The 23,814-nt window shown below is 39.4% G+C and overlaps 1 protein-coding gene across 1 annotated transcript in view; it reads right to left on the reverse strand.

Moving 5' to 3' along the window:
- The window catches only part of GPC6 (glypican 6), a 1,014,472-nt gene that overhangs the window by 91,062 nt on the left and 899,596 nt on the right, over nucleotides 1-23,814 (reverse strand). Inside the window, exon 5 of the mRNA XM_046664883.1 lies at nucleotides 14,237-14,367. Coding sequence (XP_046520839.1) covers nucleotides 14,237-14,367 — 131 coding nt within the window. The remainder of the gene's footprint in view (nucleotides 1-14,236; nucleotides 14,368-23,814) is intronic.

The following is a 23,814-nucleotide window of genomic DNA, read 5'->3' on the forward strand; positions in this document are numbered from 1 at the left end:
AGCAGCAATATAGATAGACAAAGTTCTGTGGCTCACAAGGCCCAGGGTTACATTACTATAAAGGACCAATGAGCCTTTTTCCTGGTGGTCTGGGTACCCCAATTTTATTTTAAATTTTGAATAAGGAAAGAAACTGACAAGGAATAATATAGGGAGAAGCGCCTTAGGTTCAATGAGAGTCAGCAGGTCGAGGTCTTCCTCTGAGGAGCGGTCAGCGCTGGAGATGTAGATTTGGATCATTAGCCTGAGTTGGTATTTAATCCCCTGAAAGTGGTTGCTCTTACCAAGGGCAAGTATGTAGCTAGGTGGCAGATGGCGCTGAGGACAGCCCAGTGCCGTGCCAACATTCAGAGGGTCCTCCCTGAACCTTAGTTTCTTCCTCTGTCAAATGGAAATGATAATATTATTCACCACACAGATAGGCTCTGACGATCAAATGCAATATATAAGGCAGAGAAACAGAAACCAGTGTCTGGAAAAGTCAGAGCTTGATAATAATTAGCTAATTATGTCATTCTATGATTGTCTTTCTAGAAGTTTTGTTTTCTGAGTAAGAAGATTTGAGGGGAAAAACTGTCTGTGCTCATGTTTCTTAAGTGTTCTCCACAAAATATTATTTCCAGGGCTATTAACAGCTGTTACATAAGCAAAAGATTTCCCTGCGTCCAGGTTAAAGGAGGAATCTTAGCAGGGCTTCGTCATGCTAACGTGTGTTCTGACTCGTCAAAAGGGAGGAAGGAATTTGTAATGTTTCCTTAAATTATTTGGCCATGGGTTCCCCAGGGCGTTCTCACAAGACCGGAGTTCCAGGGAACACACCCTGGGGATACACTGTAAGGCAGCTCTACCTGGCCAAGAGGAGACATGGCACATTCAGTAGCACTTACTTACAGGTATTTGTGAAGCCATTCCACCCTTCACTACTTTTAATTCGAGAGAAGAAATACCATTTTCAGGCAGTAAAAGTCTTCTCTTTACAACAGAACAGAAGTTTCCAGAGGATATCGCTGCAGGTTAAGCCACCTCATTGTGGAGCAAATCATTAGCTCTACTCCTTGAAGAAACAGAATCGGTATTACCTCCTGCCTGCCTCTCTCCAAGGGATGTTGAAAGGGATAATTAGATAATTCAGAAAAGTATTTGGAAGTCCCAATGTAGACAGATGCTACAGATGTACAAAGACTTATCCTTCCCACCTAGCTGACTTGCAAAACCTGTGGATTTCGGGAAGATATCTGGCTCATGAATCCTCTCTCTTAAGAGGCTTACTAAGATAATGTCTCAGAAGTATGTTGGCATTCTGAGATTAAAGACGCTGACATTAAAGATAGAAAGTGCAGAAAGAAGAGACATTTTATCATGCCAGAGGGGCAAGAAAGAGAGGGAGGTGGGTGATATCGGGTTTGAGTGCTGTGTTTAGGTTTCTAAATACAAGTATTTTTCCTTTAAGAACATCACAGCATCTTAACCTATTTCCCTTAGAATAAAACAATATGGTGTGCACTTTCTCTGAGGCACCCGTAGCTTTATACCTATATCTCATTTTCTCTTTATCTTCTGCAGGTTGGTTATACATTCACCAAAGTCATTACTGACCACATGAGAAGCAAGGACTACAGATCCAACCTGTCTCAGCTCCTGTTTTTTAAAAAAAATTCCATCTTCTCAGTTTCTCCTTGATATGGGCTCGGTGAGCTGAGCAGTCGAAAGAAAGATTTCTTGGACTCTCAAGGTCTGGTAGTAGTGCCCCTTTATTCAGAGAACAGCATGGGGACAGGACCCATGGGCAGTGAAGAGCTGTAAGCACGGGGACAGGACCCATGGCCAGTGAAGAGCTGCAATGTGTTGAGGGTAGTGCTAAATTTAGAAGGTGTGGGTATGTGACTTATTTTTACTAGACAAAGGAAAGATCATGTAAAAAGTCATTAAAATGGTATCAGTGTGAGTGGGGTCCGGTTATTGTGTGGTCATATAACTTTAGACATAAATCGGGTCATATAGATTGGCATGTAGGCCAGGACACCTTAGGCTTCTCTCCCTGGGGCAGCCTCGATCCACACCACTCCTCAGTGCATTCTTAATATAGTGGAAAGATGTTGCTATTCTCACATATCATTTTGAAATTTGCAAACAGAACTCTAACCTTTATATTAACATAGGTAGCAGTTAATGCTACCTAGATTTAACTGGACTTGGTGTTTTGAGAGTAACTAATATTTTATTTACTTATTAGATTCTAATTTATATTACAGTGTTAATGAATGAACTATTTGTTAGACGACCACTTGGGGAACTCAAATTTATTCTATTTGTTCCCAAGGAAACAAGCTATCATATCTGTACTGGCTCTAAACATATTTTGTCCAAGTAGAGCCATTGTTTTCAGGAGAGACAGCTGTGGTCTAATAGAAAGGTCATGAATGGGGCTGGCACAGTGGCATAGTGGTTAAGTTGCGAGCTCTGCTTCAGTGGCCTGGGGTTCGTAGGTTCAGATCCCAAGTGTGGAGCTATGAACCACTCATCAAGCCATGACATGGTGGCATCCCACATACAAAATAGAGCATAGATGTTAGCTCAGGGCCAATCTTCCTCACCCAAAAAAAAAGACAAAAAAAAAAAAAGGTCATGAATAAGAGTATGAAAGCTTGGAGTACTTGCTTCTGTCTTTCTCCTTATGCTTGTTTGACCTTGGGGTAAAATGTTCTCATTCTCCCCAGTTCTCATTTGTGAAGATAAAATGACATGATGCTTAGAAAACACACTGAACAAATGAGGTACAAAGATGTATTATTACTTTAACTGAAGTAATCTGTAATTAAATAGCACAATAACCAGTAACATATCAAATCTATGGATTATGCAGAGTGATACATGAGTGATTTAAGCTTTATGAAGAATAGGATCTTACACATTTTGTTTGTCACTGTATCCCAGAATCTATAAGAGTTCCTAGCACACAGTATGTTTTTAAAAAAGTCGGGAATAAAGAATTACGAATAAATGAAATTTTTAGTTATAATTTTCCTTTTGCAAATATTTATTGAAGGCAATTAGCCTTCTAGAGTTCTGTAATGAGAAAGAAAAGATAGGAAAGAAAACTAACACTTATTGAGTATCTATGATGGGCCAGACATTCACTGTGCTACGTGTTGTATATACTTTATCTCAAAAAATCGATTATCTCTTGAAAATCAAAATTTAACACTTCTTCCTCAGGCTTCAGAAAACACAATGAATCATGCGTCCACATAAAAATATCATTTGATATTTCCCTTACTCCATTTACTGTGCCAACTTCAAGCAAAACCAGATCAACAACTTTGTTTAAACTGATAACTAGAGCCAAAAAATCCTATTTCTTGATCATTTGATAGCAGCTGCTCACTACGCTTGATAAGCCAACTAGAGAGCAGAGGACTTTATGTATAAAATGGTCAGGCTTGGATCCCTGATGTCGGTGGGTGAGCTCTAAGAGCCATGGGTTCCGAAGATAACAGGGCTCACATCTCGGGCGTTGGCTGTTTTCTTGTAGCAAAGGAGAAGCCACTTGGGCGTTTTACAGACTCCCTTCCTGACAGTCCCACCCTGTCGCACGGTAAGCAGCAGTGCCTGCACTTGCTAGGCTTGGAGCATATCCCTGTCCCTAATGGCCTCCATTCAGCACAGACCTGGGGCCCTTTCTCAAAGCGGAAGTGAAATGTGAACACCGACATGGGTGTGCAGGAGGAGGGCCACAGATCATTAGTAAGTAGATGTGAATAAGTTAAAGTATTAAAAAACATATACCTCGCTGAAGTAGTAGCAAAAAAGAGCCACATTATCAGTGTGATACAAGATTAAACTAGCACCTAGAGCCTCATTTGGCACATTTTTTTTCCGGTTCCTAACAGCATTCTGCTAATATCCTAAGAAGTATTTTCTTGAATATAAACTCAAAATGTTTTAGTAATGACTTTTTTTAAAATATGAAATTATTATACTCATTATGCAAACAGTTTAAATATCAAGGCATTTTTATTTTTTTTTAACTTTAATCAGTATGCTAGTTTTCTTTATGGATTGCTTTTTTAAGGAAACAGATTTTCATCCTTATGTCTCAGAACAATCTCTCCTCTTCTCTCATCTTCTCCTCCTTCCCTCTCTCTCTCACTTCCTCTCTCAGTCTCTTCCTCTTTTTCTTTGCTCCCTGATTCATGCTTTTCTTTCCTTAAAGATTGATTACAATGGTCCTTTGGCCAAGTTCTCTGGCAAACTCTAAGTCCCTGGATGGGTTCAGGATTCTGTGAAGAGAATTCTGGGTTATACTGAATCAAGTCAAGTCATCAGTTTCAGTTTTGGCTGCTTTTCATTGGCTTCAATTTTTGAAAGCCAGCTACCGTGTCAGTTTTAAGGTTTTAAAAATTTACTCCTGATGCTTATGCAGCTTGGTTCCAGAATATCTGTCAGATGTGTTGCATACTTCTTAAAATCATTTGTTCATTAAAAGCAAATTCTTTCCATTTGCTTAAGAAAATGATTTTTTTCCTTGAAGGGTTTGTTTTCCTTAAACAGCAGAACATCTTGGTATTTTCTCCCAAGTGGTGAGGAGGAGTTACAAGGAACTGAACAAAGCATATTTTGAGCATGGAGAGAAAGAAACCTTAACTCTCTCGGCCTGGTTAAATGATTCTTTCATATGCTCTTTGTTTATAAGATTGAAAGCAATTCTTTAAGATCACTTTGCAGAATTTACATAAACATGTAAATTTCATCAGCCTGGCTCTGTGTCGTTCATTCAACTCACCATTCGATAAGTATTTGTTGAGCCACTATGGCAAGACATGGGTGCTGGGATATGCCAACTAGCCCCGTCCCTGCTCTCATGAGGGTTCTGATGAGAAATCAGGCAATTACATTAGAACGCACTAAGTGTGGTGGGAGCACCCACGAGGGCAGCTAACCAGTTTGGAGAGTCGGAGAAAGCTTCTTGGAAGAGCAGCAGTGTGCTGGCACTGGCTTTTACTGGCTCATGAGACCACCTCTTACATTTTCAGGAATTTTATGAACCAATCATTCAACATAGTGATTATTAAAATATTGTGGTTCTTTACACCAATCATATCTGTAAGGGGGAGATATTATATCATGATGTGCTACTCTGTGTTCAGTGACATCATATTGGTAGCTTGAAATCACCATGGTGGGAGTATTTGTACCACAGAAATTGGTAAACACTACAAACCTGCATGCCAGCATGTTTTCTGCACAGGTTGTGCAAACATCTTTTAATGCATACCACTGAATCTTCAGTATAGCACTGAATCTTGCCTGAGAAGTGAAGCAATAGGTGGAGTATGCCTGGCAAATGGTGTGTATTTGAGATGGGGGATAGAGAGGATAGAATGTTCCAGCATGAGGGAGCAATGTATGCAAAAGCATGGAGATGATAGAGAACGGTTCTTCTGAGCAACAGAGCCAAGGCTATTTTGCATGTCTGGTACATATAGAGATTCTTTTACCTCCTAGATTAAAAATTCTGTTCGAACTCAGGCTCTGTTGGTCTTATTCACTATACTACCTCCACAGCATCCAGTATGGTGCTCAGCAGACAATCGATGCTGAATAAATATTTGCTTTAATAATTTAAGGTAGGGAGAGTGGTGAGTGGTGAGCCTGGAGTGGGAGGACCACATCGTGCAGGGCCACATCTGGGCTTTATTCTGTTGGCAACTGGGAACCATGGAAAGAAATTAAGCAGGGGAGTAATGTGAGCATATGAGCATTTTCAGCAATCCCTCTGGCTACAGTGTGGAGAACGGATTGGAGTGTGGCAAAACCAAAGCCAGGGAATTAATTAGGAGGCTATAACCCATGTGTGGCATGATAGAATTAGGGGAGTCACTGACGATAGATTCAACTGATATTTAGAATGACTGTTTAATAGGTTTCATTATGGATTGACTGTGAGGGCGAAGGAGAAGGGAAAGTCGAGGAGTCAGCTGGGCTTCTCTAGGACAAAAGAGCCATAGAGGAGGCTTTCTCTGGGCTAGAGAGCCCTGGGGGCGGGAACGGTTTGTGGGAGGATGATGAGCTCAGTTTTGGACAGGTGTATTTGAGGTGGCAGGTGGAGGTGTGTAGCAGACAGTTGGAGAAACAGGTGTGATCAGGAGAATAATCTGGGCTAGGAGAGACTTGGGATGAAAATTCCTACTGTCGCTATAGCAAACTCAGAAAATTGCGTGTGAGAAGGTTCAAATTTTCTGCACAAGAATTCTTTTTGTGACCCACCACCACAAACCCCATGTCTTAAAAACATTTTGTCTAGCTAACAGATTACATGTATTCATAAAGAAGCTACAGATTTTCACTTTACAGGCTTCTAAGCTATTTGGCTGATAATTAACATGTAGTCTGGGATAATAAGGAGGTGAAATGCAAGAGATGCACAAAATGCATTAGGAGAAAAAGCTCTACAGAAAGCCATATATAATTCAAAAATTTCTGGCAGGACAAGTTGCTATAAACACATTGAGGTAGCTCCTTCACATGTTTAAATATAGGCTGGCTGACTCTATGACTCTCAGAATCAAACCAGATCCCATGTGCCTGAGTCAAAGGGATGTGTTAAGAGCTGGGGATAGTTGTGAATTTGAAGATAGAGCAGAGGCCACAGAAATCCCTCTATCGCAATAACCCAGAACCTAGGCATGGTTCTAGGGAAGCAGTTCTCCTCTTTAAGGCAGGAGGAAGTTGGAAGACTTTCAGGAGATTAAGAGTATCTTTCTCTGTTTCTAAGAACACACTGAATGTTAAAAACTGAATTGAGTTTCAATCACCTATTCTGTTTTTTTGAGTTGCCAGTCTTCCTCTTTTTGCTCAACGAAGATTGTGCCTGAGCTAACATCTGTGCCAATCTTCCTCTATTTTGTATGTGTGTCACCGCCACAGCATGGCTTGATGAGCAGTGCATAGGTCCACACCTGGGATCTGAACCCACAAACCCTGGGCTGCCGAAGGGAAGCATGCCGAACCTGACCACCATGCTATCGGGCCAGCCTCTCGATCACCTATTCTTGAGTAGATTTCTTAATCTTCTCATCTTTTGTGCTGAAGTTAAAGTAAAAGAAAATCTTAAGATAAATAGCCAAAGGTTAGAGATAATCTGGAGTTCCCCTTTATCATCAAAAGAAGAAAAAGAATTTTTTTTATCACTTTTACATGGAAAGAATGTTTGCCTTGGATGCATTTCCTACAAATGCTTCATAAGCATTTTTCTCACACTTTCATTTTACTTTATAAAAAACGGTGGAGTTTTTTTCACCCGGTATCTAGCATCTGAAAAATCTGCTCTGTTATCCAGTGATGTTACAAACAGGAATGGAACAGATCCTGGTTTTCTGTATTGACATGAAGAAATCAAAGAATACAAGATGTTTCAAGGTCACTGTTTCTTAGTGGAATATTATAAGTGAGAGTTGATGGACAGGATATGAACTGTGAAATTTGACTAACCAGAGAAAATATTCTGAATCTAGAAATCATTGAGAAGTTACTCTTTTCTTTTTTTCTTTTTTTTTTTTTTTGCTGAGGAAGATTTGCTTGACCTGACATCTGTTACCAATCTTCTTCTTTTTCTATGTGAGCTGCTGCCAGAGCATGGCCACTGACAGACAAGTGGTGTGGGTCTGCGCCTGGGAATGGAACCCCTGCTGCTGAAGCAGAGTGCACTGAACATAACCACTGGGCCACCAGGGCTGGCCCAGAGAACTTGTTCTCCTCTTTTAAAAACAAAACTAAAGAGATAGAAATAGAAACTAAAGCTTTATAAGTAGTATGGCCATTTGCTTTTTCTCAGAGATCAGGCAGAAGGGGGACTGAACTACTTGTCAATGGAGTGGGTCAGTTATTCCCTTAGGGTAAGAATAATGTGATATTAGGCAGAGGCAACTGAAATTCCTCTAAAACCCTTTCCTATGCTGGCATTGGTGGACCAACAGGCACAGACCGGAGTCGGGATGCTAACATCGTCTCCATCCTTCGAGCCTGCTTTCTTCTGAAGATCTTGTTCATTAGACATTTATTCAGTGCCTTGCCATGTCATAGGTCATGCAGAAACATGAAACAACTTTTAGAGGTGATTCTCTGCCATTGAAAATAACACCATGCATGAGTGGATTTAAATGCAGGAGTGTGTATATCAAACCTGCTTTCTGAACTTAATGCCAAAGATAAGTTCACAGACCATCATGGATGAGGCAAAACCATAGAGTCGCTGTTCTTTAGAATGTACACAACGTAGACATTTTCAACAGTAACAACTAAAACACTTAACTTTTGTGAGTGGTTTTGCTTTGACATATTCCATGCTAAGCATTTTACACAGATTTTATCATTTTACTCTCAAACAACCTTATGAGTAGGTGCTACTAGTATTCTACTTTCCAATGTGAGTTAGTTGAGTTTAGACAGATAAATAATTTACCCCAAGTCACCCAACAAGTAAAAACCAGATCCCATGTCAGTCTGATGTCAAAATCTGATCTTGTAGCCTTTATGCTACTTTAAAGAGTTCAAGACCATCTTCAAGTACATTTTAAAGTATTTTCTATTCCTTATTGCTGAAATCTCTGTGGTATTATACTTTGATGTTCCAAAATTCAACTCAGCAAAATGTACTGCTTCTTCCATGTGTAAAACAAGATGTTAGGGTGTAAGAATGAGTAAGATGCAGCCTCTGTCCTCAAATAATTTATAATCTCAGGAAGGAGAAGTTAAGTGCACAAATAACCATAACACAAAGAATAATATTTTTACTTCCATGATAAGAGCACGTGTAATATAGGAGCTCAAAGAAAGGAAAGATAAACACTATTGGAATAAAAATTTGTGTATTTGAATTAAATTCTAAACAGTGTCCTTATATCTGAAAGAAGATATTTTCTCCATGTGAATTCCCAAGATATTATTTATACCTAAGTGTTTTGAAGGAAAAAAGAGCCAGAGAAAAGAAAATATCTGGATGCTAGAAAAAGAAACCTAATCGTTAGCAAAGAGATAAAGTTCATAAAACTATGCACTGATATAGCTGGAAAGGGCACATTTAGATCAACTCCTCAGTTTACAGATGAGGAAACTAAGACCCACCAGCTAGAGGTGGAAATTATTATATTCTCTTTTCTACTCTCTTAGGTTTTTTCTTTTTTTTTAACCTTCATTTGAGCTATAGGTTCAGAAAGAATTGAGAATTGTCTGGAGAAAATTAAGTACCTAAAGGCCATCCCGTCTTTCCATAATGGCTTCTACCCTCGCCTGTAATAAGTATTAATTGAATGGATGGTTTCAATTCGAATCTAATAGGTCTTCCTTTTTAATTTAGACTATTATCTGACAAAGCAATCTTTTCCTGGATTAGGTTTGAAATTATTCCCAATATAGTTAAATTATATCCAGTGAGATCAGTTTCATCTTCCCTGAAAGGATAGGAAGGAGATTATCAACACGTCTGAAATTCACAGGCAGAGCTTCAGTCAGTTTTGTTCTTCATTTCACAAACCTGCAAAGTTCTGAACTCCTTTGATTTGGGTGGGTAACAGAAGTGGTGGAATAATGATGGTGTTTCCTGTCTTTGATGAAGATTGTGAAGTTGGTGAATGTAATAGCTTAATTGGGGCTTGAAGAACTAACAACTTGTGTTTCTCATCAGTAGGCTTACCTACTGATCAGAAACAGTCATCATCAGTAGCATATTTCAGGTAACATCTTCCCTTAGATGGCTGGCTCCTCCAATGTTGCAGTATGTCTGGTCTTGGTGGGAAGATACATACTGAGGGAACAGTAGCATGCTGGGAAAATCTTTTTCTTTGGATCAGACAGTTCTTGGCTGCAATCCCAGTTCTGCCACTTGTTAGTTGCATGACCTCAGACAAGCTACTAAATCTCTCTAAATTCAACATTCTCTACCTATAAATGAGGGAATGTATGCTTTACAAGATTGCAATGAGGATTGAAATAAGTATATAAGGCATCAAGAAAGAGATTGACATGAGGGCAGAGAACCTGTTTTGTCCTCTACTGTGTTCTTCATGCCAGGTACGTGATAGGGCATTTGTTAAATGAGTACGGTAGGTGCTCAATGGTAGCCAAGATGATTGTTGTTGTTACTCAGTGGTCATTTGTCCAAAATGGAACCAAGAAAAGTTTTAATATGCTGTTGTCTCCAGTCTTAAAAATATATATAAATAAATAATATTATATATATAGTACATACAACACATACAGCCCACCACCTGTCTGTTGGATGTCATACTATGGTGGCTGCATGTTGCTATGATGCCAAAAGCTATACCACCAGTATTTCAAATACCAGCAGGGTCACCCTGGGGGACAGATTCTAGTGGAGTTTCCAGAATAAGATAGACTAGGAAGAAGGACCTGGCCACCCACTTCTGAAAAAATTGGCCAAGAAAACCCCACAAATAGCAGCAGAGCATTGTCTGATACAGTGCTGGAAGGTGAGAGCATGGTGCAAAAAGACCTCACAGGGTTCTGCTCTGCTGTGCACAGGGTTGCTAGGAGTCAGAATTGACCTGACAGCACTAACAACAAACAATATATACTATATACAATAATTATATAGTATTGTACAAAGTATATACAAATCAAAAGTCAGAAATGAATGCCTTAATGTTATTACCAAAATATTGTAATTTAATTATACAACTTTGTATAGCTAAAGTATTTTTTGAAGGAATGTCAATATACCCCTCAGCAGCTTAGCTGTGGGCTAAATAGGAGAGGAAAAAGGATCTGACAATACCTATAAAAACAGATCTAATATGAGATTGGAGCATGAACATACATGGTGAATATAGATCTTTTCATTAGCCTGTAAATCCCACTAATTCAGGATCTCAACGATTAGGTAGAAAAGAATAGCTGTTCCCTCCTACAGATGTGGTAAGGGCTGCGGGATGAGAGGAGGGAAATTTCGTATCTCAAACTGTGATGTCTTCATCTTTTGCCTTCAGACAGAAGAAGGAAGAAGTAGACTTATTTTGTGCTATTAAAACTCTGGGAAGGGTTGGGAGCAATGAATGATGAGGCTAGATGAGAGAAAAATTTCATTAGAATTTAGCATGGTGGCAAGGACGGGGTATAGTTGTAAAAGGAATCAGACAGAAAGACAGACAGCTGGAGTCTTCCTAGCTTTGCCACCTCTGTTTCCTTATGTTCTCATGCAGGTTTTTCTGAAGTCTATTGAACTTTCTCTTAACACTTGATCTATTCAGCAGGTAGTTACTGAACCCCGCCCCTGTGTGAGAATGGCTTTGCCAGCACCCACATCATTGCAATGCAGTAACTAGCAAGGCTCTGGAATCAGACACTCCCCTAGGTACTTCTCATGTACCTTGAGGCCTTTGTAAGTTACTTAACTTTTCTAAGCCTTAGTTTCCTTATCTGGAAAACAAGGGGCAAGATCTATCTCATCATAAGCATTGTTATAAATATTACATAATATAAACTATGTAAGGCACACACAGCCCCTGGCCGGAAGCACTCAACAAATAGGAGTTGGCAGTTATAAATCCTGTTGCTCTTCTGAAAGAGGCTCTGGGAATGACTTCTCTCAGTAACAGCTGTAATAAGGTAAACGATCTTCCAAGAAGTTGTCAATCATATCCTAGAGTAAAAAGTCATTTTAATTTGTAAGCTTTACAACTCTCAGGATGTCCGCCCCACCTCATTAGGAACTAGCTTCTGGCCTCACCTGAAGCTCACCTATCAGAAAGTTAATGATGTCTCTGGTCATGCAAAGTCTGGAAATCCAGAACTTCAAATTTGATGAGACTGTTTATCAACAGTGACTGAGGGTTCCTTTGAAAAAGGAAATATTCAACCTTCCAGTTCATAGCTAGCATGTAGATTTTAGACTTCAGTTCATGCATAATTTCATGGATGTGGCTTATATGGAAAATAAAACTATGTATTTCTAAATTCCATTCTCTTGGTGAAATAAAACTTCTTTCGGAACATATCCATTCCATCAGCAAATCCTGTTGGTGTTTCCTGCTAAATTTATCCAAATTCCAAACAGCTTTTAATTCTCCACTATATTAAAGGCTGGCTTTGGTCCTTCCTCAATACCCGTGTCCAAATCAGAGCCTGCCCCCCCTCCTCTTTCCTGCAGAGCCTGGCTTCTCTCTTCCCTGTCCCTCTTCCTGAACTCACTCCATCCCCCTTTCCTTATGCCAAAACCACCAGACACACTTTCCTTTTTTCCTTTTTAAAGATTTTATTTTTTTCCTTTTTCTCCCCAAAGCCTCCCAGTACATAGTTGTATATTCTTCGATGTGAGTCCTTCTAGTTGTGGCATGTGGGACACTACCTCAGCGTGGTTTGATGAGCAGTACCATATTCGTACCCAGGATTCGAACCAATGAAACACTGGGCCGCCTGCAGCGGAGTGCGCGAACTTAACCACTCAGCCACGGGGCCAGCCCGGACACACTTTTCTTTTCCTAGCTCATTTGACTTTTTTTCATGACCCTCCATACTGTATCCTCTCATGTGAACGCACTCTTACATGCCCTATATTATTTCTACTCTTGATTTTGGCATTTCTTACAAAGAAATGTGTCTTTTTAAAAGTACATTCTTTATAAACAACCATACTGTTATAATGCTGTTGGATAAATTCCACAAAAATGTCTCATTCACATTCTGGTAATAAAGAGAGTCCATCTGACCTCTTAGAGAATTTTTGATAGAATAAATTGACTTGAATGTGTATGCACACACTCCAATGGAAACCTCTACTTCTAAGAAATGTGTGATGGTCTTAAATCACAGACACTTTTGTGTTTTTCACGCCCTGTTCTCTAGAGCCGCTTTGAACATCAGCAAACTTAGCACCTAGTTACTTGAGTGCTGCTGGGCTATTTGGCCTCTCAAAACAACATTAGCAGGGTTCCAGGAAATAGATTTGAAAGGAATAGATAACTGCTATTTTTCCATGGGAAAGAAAGAAAATAGCTTTTCATGGAACCCCCAAACATGCTATTTCACCAATAGGTGATGGCAGTTTGGAGTGTCCTCCTTTACATAGGCCATCCAAGCTCATTAAGACCCAGAAGTAATTCTATGAAACTGTTGGCCCATCCATCTCCTAAGGAGAGAGAGGGACCCAGGCTAGGTTCTTTCTCCCCCTGCTTCCTGCCAGTTCTCCCTGAAAAGCCCAAAGCTACTTTGATTCATACTCAGCCAAGGAGACCTGGTTGGATTCCATGGATTTCTTTCTGCTCTGTGATTTCTCCCTACCACCCATCCCTTGTCCTTGGTTATATTTGAAATCTCTTTCACAAAAGATTTTAAAAATCAAAGAAAGCTAAACCTACAATTCTTTGCCTGACATATTTTTGTGTGAATGATTTTCAGTTAAAAAGCAATCACTCAGTCACCAGGTTTAAAGGACTGATAAAGATTTGGCCAGTGTTTCACGACAGGGAGACCAGTTAAAAAGAACAGAAGGGCATTGTGCAGTCATCAGTGTGGGTGAAAAGGGGTGGTGAAGGAAAAGGCTGGGGGACCCCCTGCAAACTTCTCAATTTTGCTTGAGGTGGGTCCTGTTTATCTTCAACTGGGTGGGGACACATAAAAATTGTGCACCTGGTATTTGTGCTTTGCAGCTGCAAACTCAGAAGCTCTGTCTCATATGATTTATGAAAATGCACTACTTTTTTCTTTTAATGTCTGCTTGACTTCATACAAAGGAGCCTTTTCCCCTGAAGATTCATTAATGAAGCTTACACCATAGTCTTAAAAAGGAAGTCAGATGGAATGTTTAATTATTTACAATTGAACATATAGAACATTTGCCTGGTTTGCACAGCTGAAGATATAATTAGAAATTCCTAGAGAGAGAACAGGGTGAGGGTGTGCAGAAATTTCAAATATTAAAAAGAAAATTCCCCCCAAATTGCTCACAAATGTGAGGGATTGGTCAATATATTTGGGTGTCTCTGAAACTTTTTAGCAGCCAATAATGTCTTCATGATTGAGTAGTTGCAAACTAAAAGATTGCTTCCTTTCTCACTGCCATTTTATTAGACATTTTTAACGAAGTAGCAAATTTGTAGCTTGACAGGAAAAGCTCACTGACAACGTATTAGAATTTATAATCCCGGCTGACATATCTAGTTACTTCATTTTTAGGTTACTGCACTTTCCTTATTAGTAGACATATGACTAAGGCAAATACCTTTGCAGACACCTGCATGCTGTTTTCTTGCATGTTCATAATGGCTTCAGAGATCTTGACATCTATAGGGTCCATGACTGACTCAATGTTGAATGGTCCTTCCAGTCGCTCTGCCACCAAGAGCATTGCATCTGTTAAAATACAGGAGCATGATTTATTTGAGAACTGAGAGCTCCTAGGTTCTTAACCTGTGTTTAAACATTTCGAACACAACAGGCTGAAAAATAATCATTCAGTCAAATTTTTGATTTGCTTTTATATAGTCCAAAGTGGAAGGATGATTAAATCTTAAAGTAGTATTTTATTTCATTTGTAAATTTAAAATTATTTTGCAAATATAGAACCAGGCCTAAGAATGAGAAAATTAGTTCAAATTAAGAGAGTTGAACATATCTAACTATTCCACGTGAAGTTAAAAAAAAAACAACATTAGGTCAGAAATCAATTGCATTTCAAAAATGGATTGTAACCTCTTTTCTCCTGGAGTGTGGGGAAAATTGAGAATATTGGAGAAGTGCTAATTTGGGAATTCAGATGCACAAATGTCAAGACCCAATTCAAGCTTAACTACGTGTGTGAAGCGTTTCTGGATTTCCCGCGAAGAACAGACCTGTCCCTACTTTGTGCTATCACTCTGCCTAGCATGACCTTCTGCTTTCGCGCTTTGACACCCTTTGAGGATGAGGAAACTTCTGACTTGATTCTGTACAGTCAAGGCTTATTATGGTGCCTATCACCTTGGAAGCTCTCAAAAAGTGCCTGTGAAATTTCACTGAGCTGAAGTATTGCTTGGGATGGTTAGTTTTCTGGAGAAGATGGGAAGAGTGATATGGAGGCAAGAGCTGTGAATTAGGAGTTAGTAGCCCTGAGTTCTCATCCTTGATCTGTCACCAACTAGCTGAATGGCTATGGGAAAAATCTCTGAGCTTAATGGGCCACAGATTAGTGAGGTGTATAAAGGAGACCTGCGATGAGGAGTCTCTCAGCTACTACTGTGAGGCCCACACTCCATTCCTATGCCACTGAAAACTGGTCCATTTTTGTTCTTAGGATTCAGCGCGTAATTTGGTAACCTGTCTCCACAATGACTGTTAAATAGAACTTTCTGTGATGATGAAAATGTGGCTACTGAAACTTTAAATTTGGCTAGTGTGAGTGAAGAGTTAAATTGTTAATAAATTAATTTGCTTTTACTTACTTTAAATATAATTTTAAATATCCACTTAAGACTAGTGGCTACCATATTAGAAAGCACAGCCTAGACTTTTAACATTCAGGCTCAATAGATCTCAATTCTTTTAATTGTTGAAGCTCCTGGGGGCCAATCTTAAAACACTCTCCTTTTTTTAAAAATAATACATGTTTATTATCAAACGCTTACAAAATACAGAACAGAAAAGTGAAGGAGAGGAATACAGCCATAATCTTGCCTCTTAGAATAACACTATAAACAGTTTGGCATATGCCCTATGTTTTCTTCCTTCTGTGCATGAATATTTTAAGCATGCAACTGGAAACATACCACCATACATATATCATATAATCTGCTTTCCAAATGTAATATATTATTAATGTAAAACACTGTTTATAGTAGCTGTTTTATAGTATTAGTGTAAGGAAACCAAATTTTAGTTTTATTATATATCCAACCACACTCAACCAAAGTCTAACACAAAAAATTTTTCATGGCTATAAGTAGTTATGAATTAGGTAGATGAGAAACCTTTTAAGATTGATGATTTTTTTATGAGAAAGATACATTACTCTCTGGGAAGCAAAGAGTCACATTTTTAAAGAACACCGGGCTTTGTGAACAGCATCAGCTTTTACACTCTCAACTGGCTTTCTGGGCCAGAACCCAGAACTGAGTCCTTGCTCTACCCGTTGTGGACTGACCTGGAGTAAATGCCTCCAGGGCAGCACGTGGAGCATCAGGCAACCTCCTCTACCCCAGCCCCAGCTCCAGAACTCTGTCCCATACTATTCTCATGGACACAAGTGAGTGAAAAACTTAAGCGTGAACAGGACTCACAAAGATGCTCTAACAACAAATTTTCTGATATTTTTCCTTAGATAATGCAGTCCTATCTGTGTATATCACAGCTGGATCTTGTAACAAAAGTGGCAATTTCTCTAGATATTAGTGACCTAATTATCTGGCACCATAGACAAAGGATGCATGTATTTTGATATTAAAGATACTTTCTCCTTTAAGATTTTAATAGGTGGCTAACTATTGCCTGAGAGATGATCTGTTTCTTTTATGTCTTTATATCTATTTTGTGCTTTTATCAAAAATAATCTCCTTTAGGAGCTGGCCCCGTGGCCTAGTGGTTAAGTTTGGTGTGCTCTGTTTCAGCAGCCCAGGTTCACTTCCTGGCTGCAGACCTACACCACTCATCAGTGGCCATGTTGTGGTGGTGACCCACATACAAAATAGAGGAAGATTGGGACAGATGTTAGCTCAGGGCCAATCTTACTCAAGCAAAAAGAGGAAGATTGGCAACAGATGTTAGCTCAGGGTGACTCTTCCTCAGGAAAAAAAAGTCTCCTTTACTATTAGACTTTCCGATAGGCTTTTTGATAAAGATTATGACGAATGAGTAAGTTTCTCTAAACAGGTGTATTTTGCTGGAAGAATCAAGAAATCTTTAGAGGAAAAAGAATTGGCACTATTGAATTATGGAACAAATACAATTAAAGGAACTAATAACTATGGGATACTTAATACTGTGTTTTATATAAGTGTTTGCATAAATCATTATATAAAGAGTACTGGTCTGTCATGGTATACTTGCCCAACGTGAAGAGGCTGAGTTGAGATGGTAATAACATTGGCTTTCTTGGAAGTCTGAGAGCAGTTGTGTTCGTGACAAAAAGGATAAGTTTTTGGATTGGATCATAAGGACTCAGCATAGGTCACAGTTTGAAATTATGGGGTCTAAGATATCTCTGAGGAGGTTCTCTTACTTGTTTAAATTAAAACACTCTCTTCTCTACCAGACATTCCTTTTGAAAGGTCTGGCAAAATGCTGTTAGATTTGTGTCATGAAGTCAGAAAGTTTCTCTGTTGATTTCCATCTTTTTGTTCTCTGTTCCTTTTTCACTACAGTGCTCACTTTTTAGGTTCCTAGGCCTGCAAACTCATCTCCTCTTTTTTGACTTCAACCATGATACAAGTGCTCAGGGTGTCCCTCTCCCAAGCAGTTGCCTGTTTGGCCTTGGAAAAAGGCAATTCCATGGATTTGATCCAGTGTGTTCAACACGTAACCAAATGGCCACACTTACTCAAGTTGATTGCCTCTATATTTCCATTTCTTATCTCATTCCATTTGTTTTGTTATAAAAATAATTTACCATGATAAGCTTTTGATGTAGGTGTGCATCTATTTATTTTTATTCTAATTTAGATCACCAGTTAGAATAGGCTACTTTAAACTTTTATCTGGTTTAGGCTATTACTAATTTAAAATATATAACAAAATACTTTACTAAGTAAAGTTAGATTCTCCTTTGAAGACTCAAAAGCCAATATACATTGGCTTAAAACCTCAGAATCATCATTAAGGGTTGTATTGTGCATACAGTTAACAATATTGTATTGCACACTTAAAAACTTGCTAAGAGGGCAGATTTCATGTTATGTGTTTTTTACCATAATAAAAAGAAAGAGTAATAATTACTATTGTGCTGATCAACTACAGAAGTTCTTATTAATTGAAATACTTGTTGATAAATCATTACATAGTATAAATGTACAACACTTTATTGAAACATGTTGCTTCTACAAAGAAATACATAATTCTTCTAATTCCTGGAAAAGCTCAGATAAAATTGTGTGTGAAACATCTGGATAATAACATGGGTGCACTAATTCTAGCTCTACATAGAATTTTGGTAAGAACAAGAGGCAGGCTGAAAGGGATGAAAATAGTGGTTTTTCTGGGCTTATAGTTTTTCTACTACAAAGTCGTTTATAAAATACGTTAGTTTATAGAAGACCAGATAAACATACGCAACATATGGTATATGGAGGACCATAATACAAAAAAATTTACAAAATTAAAATACGTGTATCCTTATGAAATAATCATCTCTCCCCACAGTTCTCCTTTTTGTTCTAAATATGCATGACAAGATTCCCCAGGGTCACAAAAAGAAAAGTAGCTTTTCAGAAAACTCCTCTAGTATTTTGCATTTCTACTATAAAGGGTGATGCTTACTGCATCTGCCTTTGGGATCTAGTTCAGACACATTTAGAGGTAAGAAAGTCACAGTGGAAGGCCAGAGTTGTCCAGCTCTGGGACTTGGAAAAGCCTTGGGAGCGGATGGCGCCTCTTCCTCAGGCAAGACCGCAGATGGTGAGAGAGCATCCCTGCTTGACTGGTTTGCCTCCCACCTGCTGGGCGAGTCTGTCACCAGTGAAGCTCCCCAGGTGTTGGGAGAACCTTCCCTTTCCTTTGGAGCTGAGGGAAGCCATGCCTCTCTCTCCTCCCAAAGTGAAGAAAACATACTACTTTTATGACACCAAAGCAGTAGTTGGTAAGTTTCTCTGAAACCAATTAAGTCACAACATAGCTGTAACGGACTTCAGATGCTGCCATCCTGTGCTATCTTAATTATCCCCATGCCGTTTATATTTTGAAATGTTTGGGACATTATTTTTAACTGTGCTCTTGGAGCTGTTATCTACTGCCAATTAAACCAAGGCAGCTCTAGTATGTCAGCTAATGATCAGCTGATCCTTTCTGCACATATCTCTTGCGTTGTCCAAGTTTTGTTTCTCTTTAAACAAAGGACTATTGTCTTGCTCAAGCAGTATCCATAACTTTTGTTTCTAAATCGAGAATAAAATTTAGATGAATTAGAAATAACTGGTATCTCAGGTTTTGGTGCACACAGAGAAGACACAATGATTCTTTCTTAGCACAGGGGGCACATGTAACAGCTCAACCAGAGGTGCCACTCAAAGCTGAGGAGCCAGGTTGCAGGTAAAGCTGCATCTGTGGGCCAAAGCATTCTACTTGTGTAAGCAGGGACTTTCTGGTTAGGAGTGAAGAAACCTGACTCTGATTAGATGCAGTCAGGTGCCTGGGTGTCTGTCTAGGCCCCTCCATTAAATGATTGAGAGATAATGGTTGTCACTAATTCACAGAGTTCCATTTTCTTCATCTATGAAATGGAGATTATGATGATGTCTACATAATAGTAGAGGTATGAGGAATTAAATGAGATAGTGTTTGTAAAGTTGTTAGCACAATGCCGGGCACATAATTAGCTCTCAACAAAGGTTAACTATTAGAAGGTACTTCCTCCAGGCAAAGGAAGTAGAAAGGAGAGGAAAAAATTTGCAGGATATTTTGGTAGAAGTACTGTCAGCAATTGATGTGAGGAGTAAGGGAGTAAAAGGTACACAGGTGACTTTAAGATGTATAACTGGTGCTATTTTGTGTAAATTAATGTTTTGATTATAGCTGCTTTTTGATGGATGAGTTCATTACCGAAAGATACAAAAATGCATTTTCTCCTGGTGTCCCCCTTTGCCAGTTAAAGATGACTACAAAGTCTTTGACTTGCTTTCCATTGAGAGGTGGGGTTTACCTCTCTCCACTCGAATCTGGGCAGGCTCTGTGACTGCTGTGACTAACAGCATGCAATAGAAGTGACATTGTCAGTTTCCAGAGTGGGTAGTTAAGAGACTACAGTTCCCACTTTCCGTCTCTTGTGAGATGCTGCTCCGAGATCACCGTGATGGACTGGCTACCTGTGGGCCCTCTAGGTTACAGTCCCAGCCGGGCCCAGATTCCCAGCCATCCCTGCTGTTATTGACAGAATGTTTGTGTCCCTCCAAAATTCATATGTTGAAACCTAATCCCCGAGGTGATGGTATTTGGAGGTGGGCCTTTGAGAAGTGATTAGGTCATGAGGGTGGAGCCCTCATGAATGGGATTAGTGCCCTTATAAAAGAGACCCCAGAGAACTCCCTTGCCCTTTCCGCCCCAAGAGGATACAGTGAGAAGACTATGAACCAGGAAGAGGGCCCTCACCAGACACAGAATCTACCAGTGCCTCCATCTTGCACTTCCCAGCCTCTAAACTGTGAGAAATAAATGTGTGCTGTTTAAGCCACCCAGTCTATGGTATTTAGTTTTAGCATCCCCAACAGACTAAGACAGCTGCCAAGGTGCCAGACACATGAGTGAGGCCATCTAGGACCTTCCAGATCAGCCCAGCTGCCAGCTGATTACCATCTAGTGACACCATTCCACATCATACGAGGCAGAAGAATCAGCCAGGTGAGCCTAGCCCAAATTCCTGACCCACTGTATACTGTGCTGTGACTTACAATAACATGGTTGTTATTTTAAGGTGCTAAATTTGGGCATAATTTATTTTACAGCAATAGAAAACTGGAACAGCCAAATTACAATATTTACAAAATACTCAGAGATATTTTTTCCAATATTTGTTTGACAGGCCTCCAATATTCAGAATTCTAGTCAACTAATATTTGACAAATTTAACAAGTATGATGTACTCCCCCACCATACAATTTACAAGCCCTGGAATGGGCAAGAAAAAATAAAACCTTGCCCTAAAGGAAACGTACATAAAGAACTTGATCTCAGTCTGCAGAGCGTTACAGTACAGCATTACGGCCCACCAAATGCACACCAGTGAGTCTCACGTTTGGATAGATGCTTCCTCTGGGATACGAACAGGAGAGACATACAGAGAAGGTTTGGGAGAAGCCAAAGCTTTGGACTTTTCTCCAAGTATTTGACTTTATGAAAAGCAAAGTCTCTGACACAGGGAGCTAGACACTATTTCTGATCTCTGAATAGCATTGGATTGAAAACGATCTTGCTGCAGGGACTCCTGAATGTTTATGTTCCTCTAGGATAAAAATATTAAGTATGATTTCATATGATCCGACGTATATTCTTAAGGTACTTCTTGAGATATAAAATGGAAAATGAGTTTGCTGAATCCTACTGATTTTAACCTGGAAGAGAATGATTTTAAAAACGTTCTAGAGGTGGCAAGCAGAGAAAGTTGTGTTAGTGCTGGGGGTCAATTCTGACTCCTAGCGACCCTGTGTACAGCAGGGTAGAACCCTGACTGGTCTTTTTGCGCCATCCTCTCACCTTCTGGTACTGTATCAGACAACGCTTCCCTGCTATTCACAGAGTTTTCATGATCAGTTTTTCCAGAAGTGGGTGGCCAGGTGCTTCTTCCTAGTCTCTCTTAGTCTGGAAGCTCCGCTGAAACCTGTCCACCATGGGTGACTCCGCTGGTATTTGAAATATCGATGGCATAGCTTTCAGCATCACAGCAACATGCAGCTGCCACAGTACGACAACTAACAGATGGGTGCTGTGGTTCCTCGATGGGAGAACGAACTTGGGCAGTGGCAATGAGAGCACAGAAGCTTAACCACCAGGGTGGGGTGGGAAGTGGGTGGAGGTGGTTAAAGGGTACAAAGTTCCAGTTATAAGATGAATAAATTCCGAGGATATGATGTACGGCATGGTGAATATAGTTAACAATACCGTATTATATACTTGAAAGTTGCTAAAAGAGTGGATCTTAAAAATTCTTGTCACATACACACACACACACACACAAATGGTAACCAAATGAGATGATGGATGTGTTAAATAACCTTATTGTGATAATCATTTCACAGTATATATATGCATCAAATCGTCATGTTGTACACCTTAAACTTACACTATATTACATGTCAATTATATCTCAATAAAGCTGGAAAAAAAGAGAAAATTCAGTTGAAATAAGCTCAATGTTATCTAATAAATATTTTTTATGTGTCAAAGAGTGTCATTATGTCATTATAAATTGGTGGTGGGGGGACAGAAGCAGTCCGTGGTTGTCACCTCCACGGTGTATAGTACCTGTTTGAAGTGACAACATGAAACATATGAACATTAAAAACTTTTTTCTTTCTTTGAGGAAAATTTGAAGTAAGATAATAACATGTCCTTCAAAGTTCTCATGAAATCTTCTAAATTTGTCCTAATGATCTACTCTTTGAAAAATGAAATCTGTGAGCACAATCTACTTTAGTGTTTTATCAGAGCCCCATAGAACCCAATTTTGCTTTTCCTTTAGGAGCAATGCTTACCCTCTCTTACATCTGCTGCACCACTGTTTTAGCTTAACCAAGGTATTTCCCCCACTAAGAAGCAGATTAAAGAATTAAAAGAAAAAAAAAAGCAATTTTTAAAAGCACCCTAGTAAATTCATTCATTGGCACCCAGTTATCCATTAAAAGAAAAAAAAAACCCACTTGAGTGTTTACATACAGGCTCATTTATGCCCATGGCATGAATGTAATTAGAAGCCTCTGCTTTCCATACTGACACAGGTACACTGAGGAGACGTGTCCTTTGATTTCACCCAAATCCATTAATTAAAATGCTCGTGAGATCTTGGACAGGACTGTGTTTCAGGAGAGGCCTGGGAAGGGAGGACAGCAAGAGGGGACTGAGGAACACACCATGACAGCAGGCTGACTTGATCTGAACAACCAGAAAAGAGCGCAAACTTGAGAGTAGAGAATTTGAACTGACCTAGTCAGAAGGTCCATGCCCTTTCTAGAGGGTTTTTTTTCCTTCATATTAAAGACAATTTTAACTAATTTTGTTTTTACAGCTCTATAAGGATATAACTGACATAAAACAAATTACACATACTGAAATATGCAATTTAACACATTTTAACAAATGTCTACCCTCATGAAACCACCAACACGATAGGTTTCGTTTTTTTCTCTTTTTTTTAAGGCAATTTTATAGGTAAGACATTTTCACTTTTGGAATTCTGCTTCATGAGACTGCCAAACAGAGAGAACGCTTTCCCTGTCTGGACTATATTTCTGATCTTTGACACTAAGCCCTCTCCCCACTCTGGCTTTGATGCTCTGTAATCTCTTCTCTGATTTTGCCAGCAGAGCTGTCTTTTAAAAATGCAGATCTGATGAGGTCACTGCCTTGCTCTAAAGGTTGCCAGTGCCTTCAGGATCAAGTCTGAACCTCTCAGCCTGGCATAAGAAACGCCCTGCCCACCTTAGCAGCCTTGTCTGCTACCACTCCTAGTTTCCCCACCCTCAACACAAGGACTCTCCCCTTAGAGCTCCATTGAGAACTCTTTAAATGACATTGAAGTTGTCACCGAGGTCCCCACACCCAATGAAACCCCAAATTGATAGCAGACAAGTTATTCTAAACACAGCTTTGCTCTCATTTTACCTGTTCAAGAACTTCTAAGGGTTTGGGTTTAAAAAGAGGTTCATAATCAGACTCCACTCCTCGCTTCTAATTCATTTCTCACTACTCAACACATCCCATGGTTTCCTGTTATTATAAATAATGCCACAGAGAATATCCTTGTACATAATTCATTTAACATGTGAAAACAAATCTGTTGGATAAAATCTTAGAAGTGAAACTACTGGGTCAAAGATCTGGGCATTTAAAATTTTGATAAAGCCATAGTTGTCCCTGTAAAGGCTGCGTCTGTTTACACTCCCAATAGCAACACATGACAGTGGGTTT

Source organism: Equus quagga, chromosome 6, assembly GCF_021613505.1.
Source record: "Equus quagga isolate Etosha38 chromosome 6, UCLA_HA_Equagga_1.0, whole genome shotgun sequence".
NCBI lineage: Eukaryota > Metazoa > Chordata > Mammalia > Perissodactyla > Equidae > Equus > Equus quagga.